We start from the raw sequence: 14,199 nt of genomic DNA on the forward strand, positions 1-14,199 counted from the left end.
TGTTTCAGACACCTGTATCACACCCAGCACAGCGTGCTTTCTTAGGTGTCAACATCAGTTTATCTGAATGGCTGACAATAGAATTCAATTCACGCAAATAAACCTGCATCACAGTAAAGGGGCCAGTAGTGTATTACTAAGGACCCTAACTGAGAGGCATACAACACCCTTACAAATAGCACTTATTCAGGAACCATGGATAAATGGGGACCAGATTAAGGGGCTAAATCTAAGGGATTTTAAACTGTTTCATAAACAAGCAGATAAACCAAGAACTTGCATTTTGGTTAATAATAAAGTTAAAGCCAGCCTGATACTTAATCTATCAAGTGCAGACTTGACTATTATTAGAGTAACACTAAATGATGGTAAAAATATCATAGTAGCTTCAGGATACTTACCATATGAGGTCACAGACCCAGGTAGGGACCTAACTATGCTCTTTAATTATTGCAAAAATGAAAAATTAGAACTAATCCTAGGTATGGATGCTAATGCACACATATTTGGGGGAGCAGTAACATCAACCAAAGAGGAGAGGTTATAATGGATCTATTGCTGACTACAGACCTAAGTATACTGAACAGAGGTAGTGAACCTACTTTTGTTATCAGGAACAGGCAGGAAGTCATTGATCTAACAGTTTGTTCAAAAGGGTTACTTCAAAAGATAAAAGGGTGGAAAGTGTCCTCCGAACCTTCTCTTTCTGATCATAGGCACTTACGATTCACTTTGGAAATTAACAAAGTTGAGACGGAGTACTATAGGAACCCGAAAAGAACAAACTGGGACAAATACAGGGCAGATCTCTCTCGTGACCTGATTAACCTACAGTTTAGATTGGGGTCGAGACAGAGTACTGAAAGGGCTGTAAATATGCTACAGGACTCCATTGTCTCAGCTTACAAAGAAAACTGTCCTTTAATAGAAAGGAAAGGTACAGGGCAGGGTGTAGCTTGGTGGAATGCTAACCTGTCTAAATTAAGAAAGAGTTCACGTAAGCTCTTAAATAAAGCAATGAAATCAGGTTTGGAACAACACTGGGAATCCTATAAGGACGCCCAAAGGAACTACAAATCTGCATTGAAAAAGTCCAAAAGAGAAAGCTGGAAGAAGTTCTGTGGGGATATACAACAACTCCCTATAGCAACTAGACTTCTGCAATCACTAAGGAATGGACCAAACAAAACTGTCGAGGCAATACTACTGCCAGACGGAATGTTCACCAATAATGATAATGAAACATTATCACATTTGATGAACACACATTTTCCTGACTCTACAATTAACAACAGAGAAAAGGAACATGATGCACAGGACAAACGTGTGACCTGTGCTGATTGGAGACTAACCAGGAAAGTGATAACCCCAAGTGGAATAAGATGGGCAATAAAAGCCTTTGGCAGTTTTAAAGCTGCAGGCTGTGACGAAATTTTCCCTGCACTTCTGCAAGAAGGGTTAGAGATAATCGTCCCCCATCTCTGCAAAATATTTAGGGCATGCCTTGCCTATGGTTATCAACCAGAAAGCTGGCGTAAGGTTAGGGTAGTGTTTATACCCAAACCTAACCGCACTAACTATTATGAAGCAAAATCCTACAGACCAATAAGTCTTACTTCTTTTCTTCTTAAGACTATGGAGAAACTTATTGATAGGTACATCAAGGAGGGGCCTCTTAAGGAGAACCCTTTACATGAAAACCAACATGCGTATCAAACGGGGAAATCTACTGATACAACTCTACACTGCTTAACTACTAAAATAGGGAAAGCTGTAGAGAATAAAATGTATGCAGTAGGTATATTCCTGGACATCGAAGGGGCTTTTGACAATACTTCCTTCGATGCTATGTGTGAATCTGCACAACAGCATGGAATAGAACCACTTATTATTAAGTGGATAGAATCCATGCTTAAGGAACGCTCCATTTTGGGACAGCTCAATGAGACCAAAGTAATCAAGAGTGTCAAACAGGGATGCCCACAAGGCGGGGTTCTATCCCCCTTGCTATGGTGTCTAGTATTGGACTCGCTTATTAGAGAGTTAAACAAATATTGTTATACACAAGCCTATGCGGATGACTTGGTTATAACAGTGGTGGGTAAATTCCCAGACACTATTATTGACTTAGCACAACAGAGACTTAACACTATACAGATATGGTGTAGTAAGTACGGTCTATCTGTTAATCCAAATAAAGCAGAGGTTGTTATGTTCACTAGAAAGAGAATAGGACTAGACAACCTGGACACTCTTACTCTGAATGGACAAGAAATTAGCTTAAAATCAGAAGTAAAATACTTAGGTATTATCTTGGATAGTAAGCTAAAATGGAAATCACATGTTGAGTCAAGAATCAAAAAAGCAATGACCACATTGTGGACTTGCAGCAGAGCCTTGGGAAAGACATGGGGTCTTAAACCAAGAGTTATGTATTGGTTGTACACGTCAGTGATTAAACCTATGATATTGTACGGTGCCCTGGTCTGGTGGACCAGAACAGCACTCATTACAGCTAGGAAAGAACTTAGTCGCATACAGAGAATGGCTGCTATTGCCATCACTGGAGCATTAAGAACTACACCAACGGTCGCATTAGAGGCACTAATTGGATTGCCTCCTCTGCATCTAGAGGTGAAAGCTCACGCCAAAGCTACAGCACTAAGATTCCACAACTTAGGTATGTGGACTTTGGAGAGTGATACAACAGAACATGGTAAAATACTAAAAGAGATAGACAAGGGCTTTTTAGAATACCCCTTGGACTATATCAAACCGGTTCTTAAGAATAACATTCCCTACAAAGTGGAGATCACTACACGTATAGAATGGAATATTAACCACCTGACTGACAAAGGAGGATTTGTGATATATACAGATGGATCCAAAAAATCAGGAAAGGTAGGTGCTGGAATTTGGGGCTTAAAGCCACGAATAAATGTCAGTATGTCATTGGGCACAACACCCTCTGTTTTCCAAGCAGAGGTGATGGCGATACTGGTAGGGGCTCAGAACCTGCTGGTATACAAAAATAGGAAGATAACTATCTTAAGTGATAGTCAAGCGGCTTTGAAAGCACTCTGTAACGATCAGGTGAATTCAAAGCTGGTCCTCGAATGCAGGGAAACTTTAGAATCACTATCGAGGTTCAACAAAGTTACACTAGCGTGGGTACCGGGACACAACGGTGTCACTGGAAATGAGAATGCTGACTTTCTAGCCAGGAAAGGAGCAGAGAACACCTATGTTGGACCAGAACCAGTGGTAGGGCTCACTGAGCAATCGCTCAAAGCGTTACCCAAGAATTGGTGCAGAGAACAACACAGGAAAATGTGGAAGTACTTGGTAGTACATAGACGATCTAAAATGTTTATCAAGACCCCTGGTTTATTGCTGGGTGATCTTAATAGCATGACTAGACATCAAATAAGCACCCTGACTGGTCTACTGACAGGACATGGTCACCTGCTTAAGCATCTTAACGCAATGGGGGTATCGGAATCACCATTGTGCAGGAAGTGTGGAGTAGAAGAGGAAGACTCATTTCACATCATGTGCGAATGTGAAGCCTTGTCCACACTAAGATCAAACTACTTGAATAAACCATTTCCTGAAAAAGAGGATATTAAAAACCTAAAACCCAGAGAGATACTTAATTTCGCCAGAAAGACAGGACTCTTTGGTCATCTTTAGAGGTGACTTTATGGTTGGTAATGTATTAACACTTTGGTGATAACACTTAGGTAGGTGGGTAAACCGAATCGTGACAATTCGGTATGAGGTGCGCACAATGGACCAACAGGTCTAAGTGCATGGGCATTATGTCCACCTCAATAATAACTAAAACTAAAACTAAAATCCCATGTGTATTATACATGTATATTAACTCAAAATTTTGAAACTTTTAATGTTTATATCTAATAAGCTAATAAAGTTATATTAAAAATTCAAATGCTATTTACTATTAAATTAAAAACTCAAACATTGTTAAAAATTTAAGAATAATGTGTAACTAAAGATAATAAAAAAAAAAAAAATGTTTAAATTATTATTATTCTGCAAGTAATAGAGTGGGTTATGATAAAAAAATCACCCTGTATATTATAATAGTTAAATATAGCATGAAATTGATATTTAATAATTATGTAAAGTAATTTTTATGGAGAAATTGTAAAAAATTATTAAGTAAATGTTACTTTACATTTTTAAAAAGTTATAGCAATTTAAAGTTAAAAAATTAAAATATGAAATCGAAAATTTTAACACCAAAATTTACACATAGAAGATAAATTTTTTTGTTTTGAACTTATAGTACATAATATAAACTTAAGTTGAAAAAGTAAAATTTTTGTGTAGAAGTTGCTATTTTGAACCCCCCTTGTAAATATGTGGTAAAGAGTAAAATGTCCAAAACAATGTATCAAATGATAGGAAAATTCATAAGACTTGATATAAAAAAAATTATGTTGATTTAAAATATTTTCAAAAAGTTATGGCAGTTTTAAGAAAAAAAGTTAAAAAAAGTCGAAATTTATTAATTTTAAATATCACAATATTTTTGAGCATTTTCCTATTTACAGAAAACGAGGGAATTTTTAAAAAATTTTAAGGGTAATGTCTTCAACTAGATACGATTTTTGATCTTTTGACGTGTCATTGAAAGAAATCGGTTCTGTGAGAGCTGAGAAAAAGTGGTAACAGACCAGTGGCGCACCCGGGGGAGGGGGGGCTTTGGGGCTAAAGCCCCCCCCAAAAATATTTTTTGAATTAAATTATAAATTATTATAGCACATTGTCACAAATATAGTATTAAAATGATTTTTTTTCCAAATTTTATTATTATGTTAGATACATATAAATAGTTCAATAATACGTAATAAGGTTTGTGTTAATCGCCGAGCGCTTATTTTGTTGAAATTATTTTTAGATTTATTGGTATTAGCGTATTCTAATTTCTAAGAACTAGTCAGCAGCGATTACGTTAGATAGACAGCCGTCGATTTGATCATTAACTACAATAACAATATTTATCATAATTGTAGACTATTTGACGCGTGAAATTTCGTTTGTTTAATTCAGTCCGTTTGATTTTGTCGTTGTGAACGTTGTATTGAATACGTATTTACTACTTTGAGTAAAAATCTGCAAAATGAGTCAAAAACGAAGCAAACCCGTTGGTACTTTACTTAACTTTATCAGTATTAAACCGAAAATTCCAAAAATTAATGATTTGCCCGATCCTCAAGAAATATTTGCTTCGCCGTCACAAACATCTAATACTACTAGTAATTATCAACATTTTTCTTCTTATGATATATCATTATTTGTCGATAAAAAACTCAACAACCAAGAAAAAATTCAAGTTTTGCAAAATGTTTGGGTCCCGAATAATAATTTTAATTTTCCAATTCAACAAATTGGTAACCAAAGTAGAAAATTCAATATACTTTGGTTAACTAAATACAAATGGCTAACATATTCAAAAATTGAAGATAGTGCTTTTTGTAAAGTTTGCGTATTATTTTCACCTTCTATGGCGGGTTACAGTTCCAATCAATCACTTCATACATTTGTTAAAAAGGGATTCAATAATTGGAAAAAGGGCTTAGAAAAATTTGAAAAACACGGTACTTTAAATTATCACAAGGAAGCTAATTTAAAAGCAGATAATTTTATGGATGTCATGTCAGGAAAAATTTTATCGATTGATAAACAAATCGATAAAGCTCATCACCATCAGGCTTTAGAAAATCAAGAAAAACTGAAACCGATAATAAAAACGATTATTTTGTGTGGAAGACAATGTCTGCCACTTGGGGCACATCGAGATTACGGAACGTTTAACGTAGAACAAGAACCTGAGTGCAACGAAGGTAATTTTCGAGCGTTGCTTAGGGCACGAATTGATTCTGGGGACAAAAATTTAAAACAACATTTAATGACTTGCGGAAAAAATTCAACGTATATTAGTTGGAATATTCAGAACCAAATAATTGATGCTTGTGATGAAATTATTTTATCTAAACTTGTAACTAAAGTTAATAGTGCTAAATGTTTTGCCGTACTCGCTGACGAAACGTCTGATATTTCCTCAATCGAACAATTCTCATTGTGTGTAAGATATATTGAGTGTATCGATGAAAACAATTTTAAAATAGTTGAACAATTTTTAAAATTTGTACCAGTAGAATCAACTTCGGGTCAAAATTTAGCAGATGTACTTTTAACAACATTAAATGCATGTGGTATCAACATAAATTATTTACGCGGACAAGGCTACGATGGAGCTGCAGCAATGAGTGGCAGATTTAAAGGTGTCCAAGCATGTATAACAGAAAAATATCCAACTGCACTCTATGTTCATTGTGTTTCACACAGCTTAAATTTGGCTTTATCTAATGCTGTTGATGTAATATCTATTAGGAATAGTTTTGGCGTAATAGAAAAAGTATACACGTTTTTTAATACACCAAAACGTCAAATTATTTTAAAAAATCAAATTCAAATTTTAGCTCCTGATATCAATAAAACTAAATTAGTGCAGTTTTGTCCAACTAGATGGGTTGAACGACACGATTCAATAATAGTATTCAATCAATTTTTATTACCTGTAGTGGCGGCTTTAGAAGAAATTCAATCGTGGAACTGTAAGGACTCATCATCTGGTGCATTTTTACTTTTAAATAGTATTCGCCAATCTACATTTATAATTTCATTACTTTGTTCAGAGAAATTATTAGCTTATACTTTACCAATAAGTAAAGTACTTCAAACGACAGATATAGATCTTTCTACTGCAGTTAACCAAGTAGGAAGTGTAGTGTCTATTCTCCATCGGCTTAGAAGTAACGCAGAAAATGAATTTAAGCTTTTATTTCTAGAAGCACAACAAATTGCCTCTAATTTAGACTTTACTCTATCCACACCTAGACTAACGAAACACCAAACTAAACGATCTAATGCACCATCAGAAAATATTGAAGAATACTATAGACGTTCAATTTTTGTTCCATGGATTGATTCGTTTCTTAATAGTCTGTCTGATCGATTTTTAAAACACAAAAATCTTCTCACAAGTTTTAAATGTCTTTTACCTACCGGACATACTCCAACCGATGAACAAATTTCAAGTTTTAAAAATCTTTTTGAATTTTATGAAAAAGATATGCAACATATTAGTTTTTCAGTCGCAAAGGCCGAATTCGAATTGTGGTACGAAAAATTCAAAAATGGTTGCTATACTTTACCGCTAAACGCAATCGATGGTTTAAATTTATGTGATTTAAAAGTATTTGAATCAGTATTTATACTTTTGAAAATATTTGCAACGTTACCAGTAAGTACAAGTACGGCTGAGAGATCATTTTCCACGCTACGGCGAATCAAAACCTACCTCAGAAATACTATGGGACAGTCACGATTAAATGGACTGGCAAATCTTCACATACATCGAGAAATACAAATTAAAGAATCCGAAGTATTAGAAGTTCTATCTGAAAAGGGACCCAGAAAAATTAAATTTTAAACTAATTTGTCATAATATTTTATTGAAAATATTAAAAACAGTATACTATATAATTTGTGGTAATAATAATAATAAAAATGTTTAAAAATGAGTAGTAATTGCTTTCCATTGTGTGTAAGGAAAATGTTTTAGCCCCCCCCAAAAAAAAATCCTGGGTGCGCGCCTGTAACAGACACACAAAAAAAAAAAATACATCATAGTTAAACTAATACCTTCTCAGCTTCGCATCGAAACTAAAAATGAACCAAAATTTTCAACGGTGACATTAAGTGGTATTTAAGCTAGGAGATCAGGACAACCAATAGTATTTTTAATTGTTTTTAAAATAAATTAAATCTCATTATTGAATATTCTCTTAGATAAAGTATCCATTATTGTATCTTATGTACTTACTAGTTTCTTGAGAAGCCGTATTGTCAACTAAACAATAAAAAAAAACATTTAATTAACGATATTCAAAAATATGTAGGTGGGTTATATATTTTTTATCTAAATAACAAAAAAATTAAAGCAAAAAATTTTTATATATTCAGAGAATGACATCAAAACTATCCGTAAACATTTTTAGAGCCTTAGTAATATCATCGTCATAAATGAATAAGTCTTAAAGTCATGTAAAAATGTGTGTTTTTATACATAGAATTTCTCAATTGTCCATAGAAATTGAAAAAAAGTATTACATAAAGTTTAAAGTTCTTTAGTTAAATGCTTACTCGTAACTACATAATTGTCATCTAAACAAGTTCGAATATTAACACAGAATAGGCTAAGTTTAAACCTATTCTATATACATAGTTTTAATAGATATGATATATTAATTTATATCCTAAAACAATACTTATAAAATATAAATATGTTATTTTGTAATAACTTATTTTTATGTAGGAAAAATTAGCCTGTAATATGATTTAAAGTTGCAGTTCAATTAATAAAATGAACATCTATGTTTTCACTATTAGAAATTGGTTGTCATTTTGTTAGTTTTTAAGAAAAAAATGTATAATAGCAATTATTAAACTTAAAGCCACATTAAGATCTAAATAACAAATTCTATGTATATTAATATAATTTTACCCTTCTTACCAATATTATCTCTAGTCGCATTAATATCTAAATAATAAATAAGTTAGAATAATACACTTTTAGTAATATCTAGTATTTAGTAATATAACAAACAATTATTTACTTCTTATAGCTTGGGTTAAGTCATTTACTAAAAAATAATAATGTGGTAATTTTATATGTACGATCTCATAGGTTCTACATTTTAAATAAATAATTTTAACTTAAGTTAAATATTTACTTAAGTCTGGAGAATTGTTTTCTAAATAAGTACAATAAAACACTGAATTAGTTATGTTTAAATCTATTCTGAATACTAAGATAGATCGTAAGCATTGTAATAAATAATAAAAACGACAAGACAATTCTTTTAAAAAATAAAATTTATATTTTCAAACTTTATATTTTTTAATTTTCGAACTTCAAGTCATAATAAGATCTAAATAACAAATTCTATGTGAATTAAAAACATTTTCCCCTCTTACCATTATTATCCGTAGTCGTATTGCTATCTAAATAATAAAATATTATTAGTATTATTCAGTGCCTATAAATCCATTAAATTATCATTTATTTCCTATATCTTCGCTCAACTCATTAGCTAAATAAATAAATTTTTTGAAAAATTTTATTTTGTATGAACTTATATGAATGAACTTTTTTGATATCCCAAATAATACTCCCTAAAAAGTAATTTTTATACGGAGATTTCTATATATTATTAAACCGATTATAAAATACATCAAAACTACACCCAAAGAAAAACCTCAATCAAAATTGAAAGAGAAATTTTATCAAGGGTTTATGATAATGTTTTATTAATACGAACAAAATAACTATTCTTATAAATAATTATTGTTCAAGACAAGAAAAAAAATATCATATTGATAAATATATCATTGATTCAATAGTAATGATATATTTATCAAATTGAACAATGAATTTATTATATAGATCGAGGTTTTTCTCTGGGTGTATGCTAGTGATTATAAATCAATTAAATTATTACTTACTCCTTATAGCTTCACTCAAATTATCAGCTAAAATCAAAACATTTTATGTTTTTTTTACAAACTTATATGTTCAAAATTTTTTTAATCCAAAAAAAAAATGTTTATTCTAGTTTAATCAATAACCACCAAAAATTTGAAAAACTTCATTTAATTAAAATTTTTTATAAAATACTTTAAAACTATTCTACTATAAAAAAGCATATTCAAATTTTTTTTTTTTTCATTTCAAAGTTACTATAACTTTATTTTTAAATCTCTAGTTCTAATAAAATTTTAACCAAGTAAACTTAAAACAATAAACTTTCCTGTTTCTTATTTATTGTTAATTAACTGACATACTTAGAAATAAATGATGATTTATAATAACTCTACAATTAAAGCATCGAAGGAAAAATTTATTTACATTTGTGTTTCGATTGAATTAAATACGCTTAGCGTTCAATAAAAATACATAATTTTTTTGTTTAGATTGATAAAATACTAGTAGTAATTTCTATACACCATATAATATATACTATAATAACATCCTGTGGTATAAATCAATAAAAATATTATTTAATTCTCAAAATTGTAAGCACTTCAATAGCTAAAAAAAAAAAAATTTTATGTTTAATTTTTTTTGTACAATCTTATATGAATGAAATTTTTTTCATACTCCATCACCACTCTCCCCAATAAGTAAATTTGTACAGAGATTTGTGTATATCATTAAGGTTATAGACTGTCAGACATTATCAAAAAATTAACATACATCAGTATGATATATACACCAATATTTAATATACAATCAGTACAATTTTGACAAGTATTGAAAAATTGTTCAAAAATAAAACATTTTTATCATTATTTATTAATATTATCTAGAAGATATTACTTCAAAGATATTAATTAATCCATAAATAGATTCATCTTAAATGGCATTTAATAATATAGATTTTTATATAGTAAAATTCTCATTTTGTAGTTTACAATTTACATTTTTTTAGTCAAGCACTTACGTGTTTCTTGAGAAGTCATATTGACATCTAAATAAAAGTATAAACCTTGAATTAGCGTTGTTCAATCATATCCTATACAGGGTGATCGAAATCTGGTAAGACACTTATTTTATCAGAAACTATTGAGAATTTAAAATTTTTGTAAAAAGAAAAATTAATAAAATTATAAAACTCTACAATAATATGAAGTTAAATCAATTTTTTTTTTATCTCTTCATGGATACAAATGTTTATTTATAATTTTTTTAAATGGAAAGCACTATTTTTGATTTGATTATATGATAGAAAAAAAAAATTACAAACAATTTTGTTCTTATAATTTTTTTTATCCGAACAACCGTTTACGTTTTATAATTATTTAAAGATTTTGACTTCCAGAATAAATATTGTCATTTATTACGTTTCATAATATTGGTGGCAGTGCAACCGGTATTTTTGTGACATCCTTTAGTCTTACAAAACCATAGACTTAGCTATTATTAATACACTGAAAACACAATTTTAATCTATTATTATTATCGCTCATTTAGTGCGTAGTAAATTTTTATAGCTAATTTACATGTCATAATTTGATCAATAAAATTTGATTTATGCAATATCAAATAAAAATAATAACTTCTGTATTTAATACAGTAAAATGACAATAGAAATTTGGCCTAAAATCACTTAACTTTAACAAGCTGTAACGGACGAATGATTAATTGGATAAAAAAAATTATAAGAACAAAATTGTTTGTAATTTTTTTTTTCTATCGTATTATGAAGTTAAAAATAAGGGTTCCTATTTAAGAAAATTATAAATAAACATTTTTATCTCTGAAGAGATAAAAAAAAATTATTTTACTTCATATTATTGTAGAGTTTTATAATTCTATTAATTTTTCTTTTTACAAAAATGTTAAATTCTCAATTGTTTCTGAGAAAATGGGTGTCTTACCAGATTTCAATCACCCTGTATATGTTAATTCTATTTTTCATGATTAAACATATGTATCCATTGTTTATTGTCAGTTATAACTTAAAAACAGATATGCTTAAACTATAGTAGTTTTAAAGTACAATCTGGACAAAAATATTTTTACTAATTTACAACGGATATATGAACTACATTTACCCAAATTTATTTGTTTACAAATAACTGTCCAATTAATATTTATAATTACTTCTATCATTTGAGGTCCAGTTACTATCTAAAAAAAATTCATTATATGTAGAACATTCTAATTCACAAACGTATTTTTTTTTAATAACCAATGATATTCATGTTTAAAAAGGATTAACGCACAGTAATAGCATTTTTTATTTTTTAAATTTAAAAATGTTTAGAAAATTCTATACTTTAAATACAAATTTATTTATATAATTATGTTAATATAATAATTTCACGTTGAAATAAACTCTGGTCTTAATAAAATTTCAACCAAGTAAACTGAAGACAACAAACTTTCTTTTAGCATGCTTACTATAAAAATTCTATGAACATTGATTGATTTACTATAAGAAATTGTCGCGTAAACTTTTACATTTTATTAAGTGTAAAATTACTATTATTCAAATTACTGTGACATGTTTGTATAGGAGTATATTTTATGATTGTGATATTAATTACAATTGAATATCTTCTATACTTGTCACAACTATATCACGATCCTATTGTACTTGGTTTTCCTTTTTGATTTGAGTAAAAGTTTGTTTGAAATGAAATAATTATAAAATTATGCATACCGTTTTCGATACTTGAATTTAATATTCGATTTAACTATAATAACATATTTTTCATGTTCAACTTATGTTGTGTTGCTGATCCGTTTAATTTTTGATGATTTAGGTCAAAACCAAGAATTTTAAGCTACCTGATGTCTGTCAAATATTGTCCTTATCTCCTTAAATAAGTTTCAATTACCTGAAGGTAACTCAGGAAATTGTATATCATAGTTACTAGTAACTATGATATATAGTTATATATTTATAGAGATTAAATAATAATTTTAAACGATTGTTTTATATCAACGACAACCTAAAGTTTTATTAATTATCAATATAACGTTTAAAATGTATTAAGATATCTTTTCTATTAGTTATTCGAGTTTCAATCCAATAATTACTAAATTCCAATAAGAATTCCATATAAATTTCATTTTGTTAAAATTTTTTTAAAAATACACTGAACCTAAAGAAGTTTTAATATACAAAAGGGTAATAATTTATTAGTGTGCAAATGTATTATTTCAAAATTGTGAGCTCTCGCTGGACCGATTTTGATGATCTATATATCAAAAGAACCTAAATGTGTACTAGTTGGAAATATCATCTGCAAAATCAACCAAAAATCTTTCATTGTTTTAGGTTTGTATTATAATACTTTTAGTGCTTCACTTATTGATTATAAATAAAAACACTAATTTGTATAACAAAAAAAATGTAGACGGTTTATTGTTTAAACAATAAGAAAATTTATATAAATATTATATTAATGCACTACGTGTACTTAACTACTTAACCGATTAACTGACGACTAGCTAATTAACTGATTGACGTTATTGTTACTTCGCGCCGTTTTATATTGTGTAGAGTTCTAGAAGATTCTCTTATGGAGTGATCGAAAACATTCGCGCGTATATGTATTTTGTGTTGCCTATCCGTCGCGAAGATTCTCGATCATTCCATAGTCACTACACTACTATTGAAGCAAATATAATCGTTATTTTGCCTATTCTGGGATATTTAAATAGTAAGCAACCGAAAAACCATAATCGTACGTTAGGTTATACAGCAACTATAAACCGCCCTTATTAATACAGGCATTATATTATACAGCAAACTATATTAATATGGATAATTGGATGGTGTGGGGAGCTGCACCACTACTTTTTGTACTTAGGTTTTTCATTGGATCTTCATGAATAGTATACCAAAAGGAAGCCTGTTTTCTCTAGTATATTAAAAATTTGAGTAAAAGTTTGTTTGAAATGAAATAATTATAAAATTATGCATACCGTTTTCGATACTTGAATTTAATATTCGATTTAACTATAATAATATATTTTTCATGTTTAACTTAAATTTTAGCTAAAAACAAAATTTCTTTCGGTATGCATAAAATGAAAATTCAATAAAGATCTAGTTTTCCACTATGTAAAAAAAACATATTCAATTTTTTTTTTTGTTTTAAAAATTCTATTTCTTTAATTTTAAACCACTGGGCCTAATAGAAATCCAATGAAGATCTATTATTCCACATGACCAATTGTCCATCAAATTGGAAATTTTTAAGAAAAAAATTTATAAGAAAAATTAGCGTCTAACTTAAAGCCACATTAAGATATAAATAACAAATTGTATGTATATTAATATCATTTCCCCATCTTACCAACAAATTCTAAAGTCGTATCTGTATAACAAATAATTCAAAATTATATACTTTTAGTAATATCAAGTAGATATAAATCAAATTATAACTTACTTGTCATATCTTCAGTCAACATATTAACTAAAAAAAATACAATATATATTAAATTATATATGATCAAAATTTTAAATGTATTTTTTGAATATCTCATGAAAAACCTGCCTAAAAAGAAATTTTTGTGTAAAGAATTTC

At 29.3% G+C, this 14,199-nt stretch overlaps 1 protein-coding gene across 1 annotated transcript in view; it reads right to left on the reverse strand.

Annotated features, from left to right (window-relative positions):
* Positions 1 to 14,199, reverse strand: part of LOC126894982 (putative uncharacterized protein DDB_G0282133) — a 175,613-nt gene that overhangs the window by 5,198 nt on the left and 156,216 nt on the right. Inside the window, exons 34-44 of the mRNA XM_050666393.1 lie at positions 14,062 to 14,088; positions 13,969 to 13,989; positions 11,762 to 11,788; positions 10,599 to 10,625; positions 9,601 to 9,627; positions 9,073 to 9,099; positions 8,829 to 8,849; positions 8,712 to 8,738; positions 8,609 to 8,635; positions 8,239 to 8,259; positions 7,919 to 7,945 (exon numbers count right to left, since the gene is read on the reverse strand). Coding sequence (XP_050522350.1) covers positions 7,919 to 7,945; positions 8,239 to 8,259; positions 8,609 to 8,635; positions 8,712 to 8,738; positions 8,829 to 8,849; positions 9,073 to 9,099; positions 9,601 to 9,627; positions 10,599 to 10,625; positions 11,762 to 11,788; positions 13,969 to 13,989; positions 14,062 to 14,088 — 279 coding nt within the window. The remainder of the gene's footprint in view (positions 1 to 7,918; positions 7,946 to 8,238; positions 8,260 to 8,608; positions 8,636 to 8,711; positions 8,739 to 8,828; positions 8,850 to 9,072; positions 9,100 to 9,600; positions 9,628 to 10,598; positions 10,626 to 11,761; positions 11,789 to 13,968; positions 13,990 to 14,061; positions 14,089 to 14,199) is intronic.

This window comes from Daktulosphaira vitifoliae, unplaced genomic scaffold, assembly GCF_025091365.1.
Source record: "Daktulosphaira vitifoliae isolate Bord-2020 unplaced genomic scaffold, ASM2509136v1 Scaffold_1, whole genome shotgun sequence".
Lineage (NCBI taxonomy): Eukaryota > Metazoa > Arthropoda > Insecta > Hemiptera > Phylloxeridae > Daktulosphaira > Daktulosphaira vitifoliae.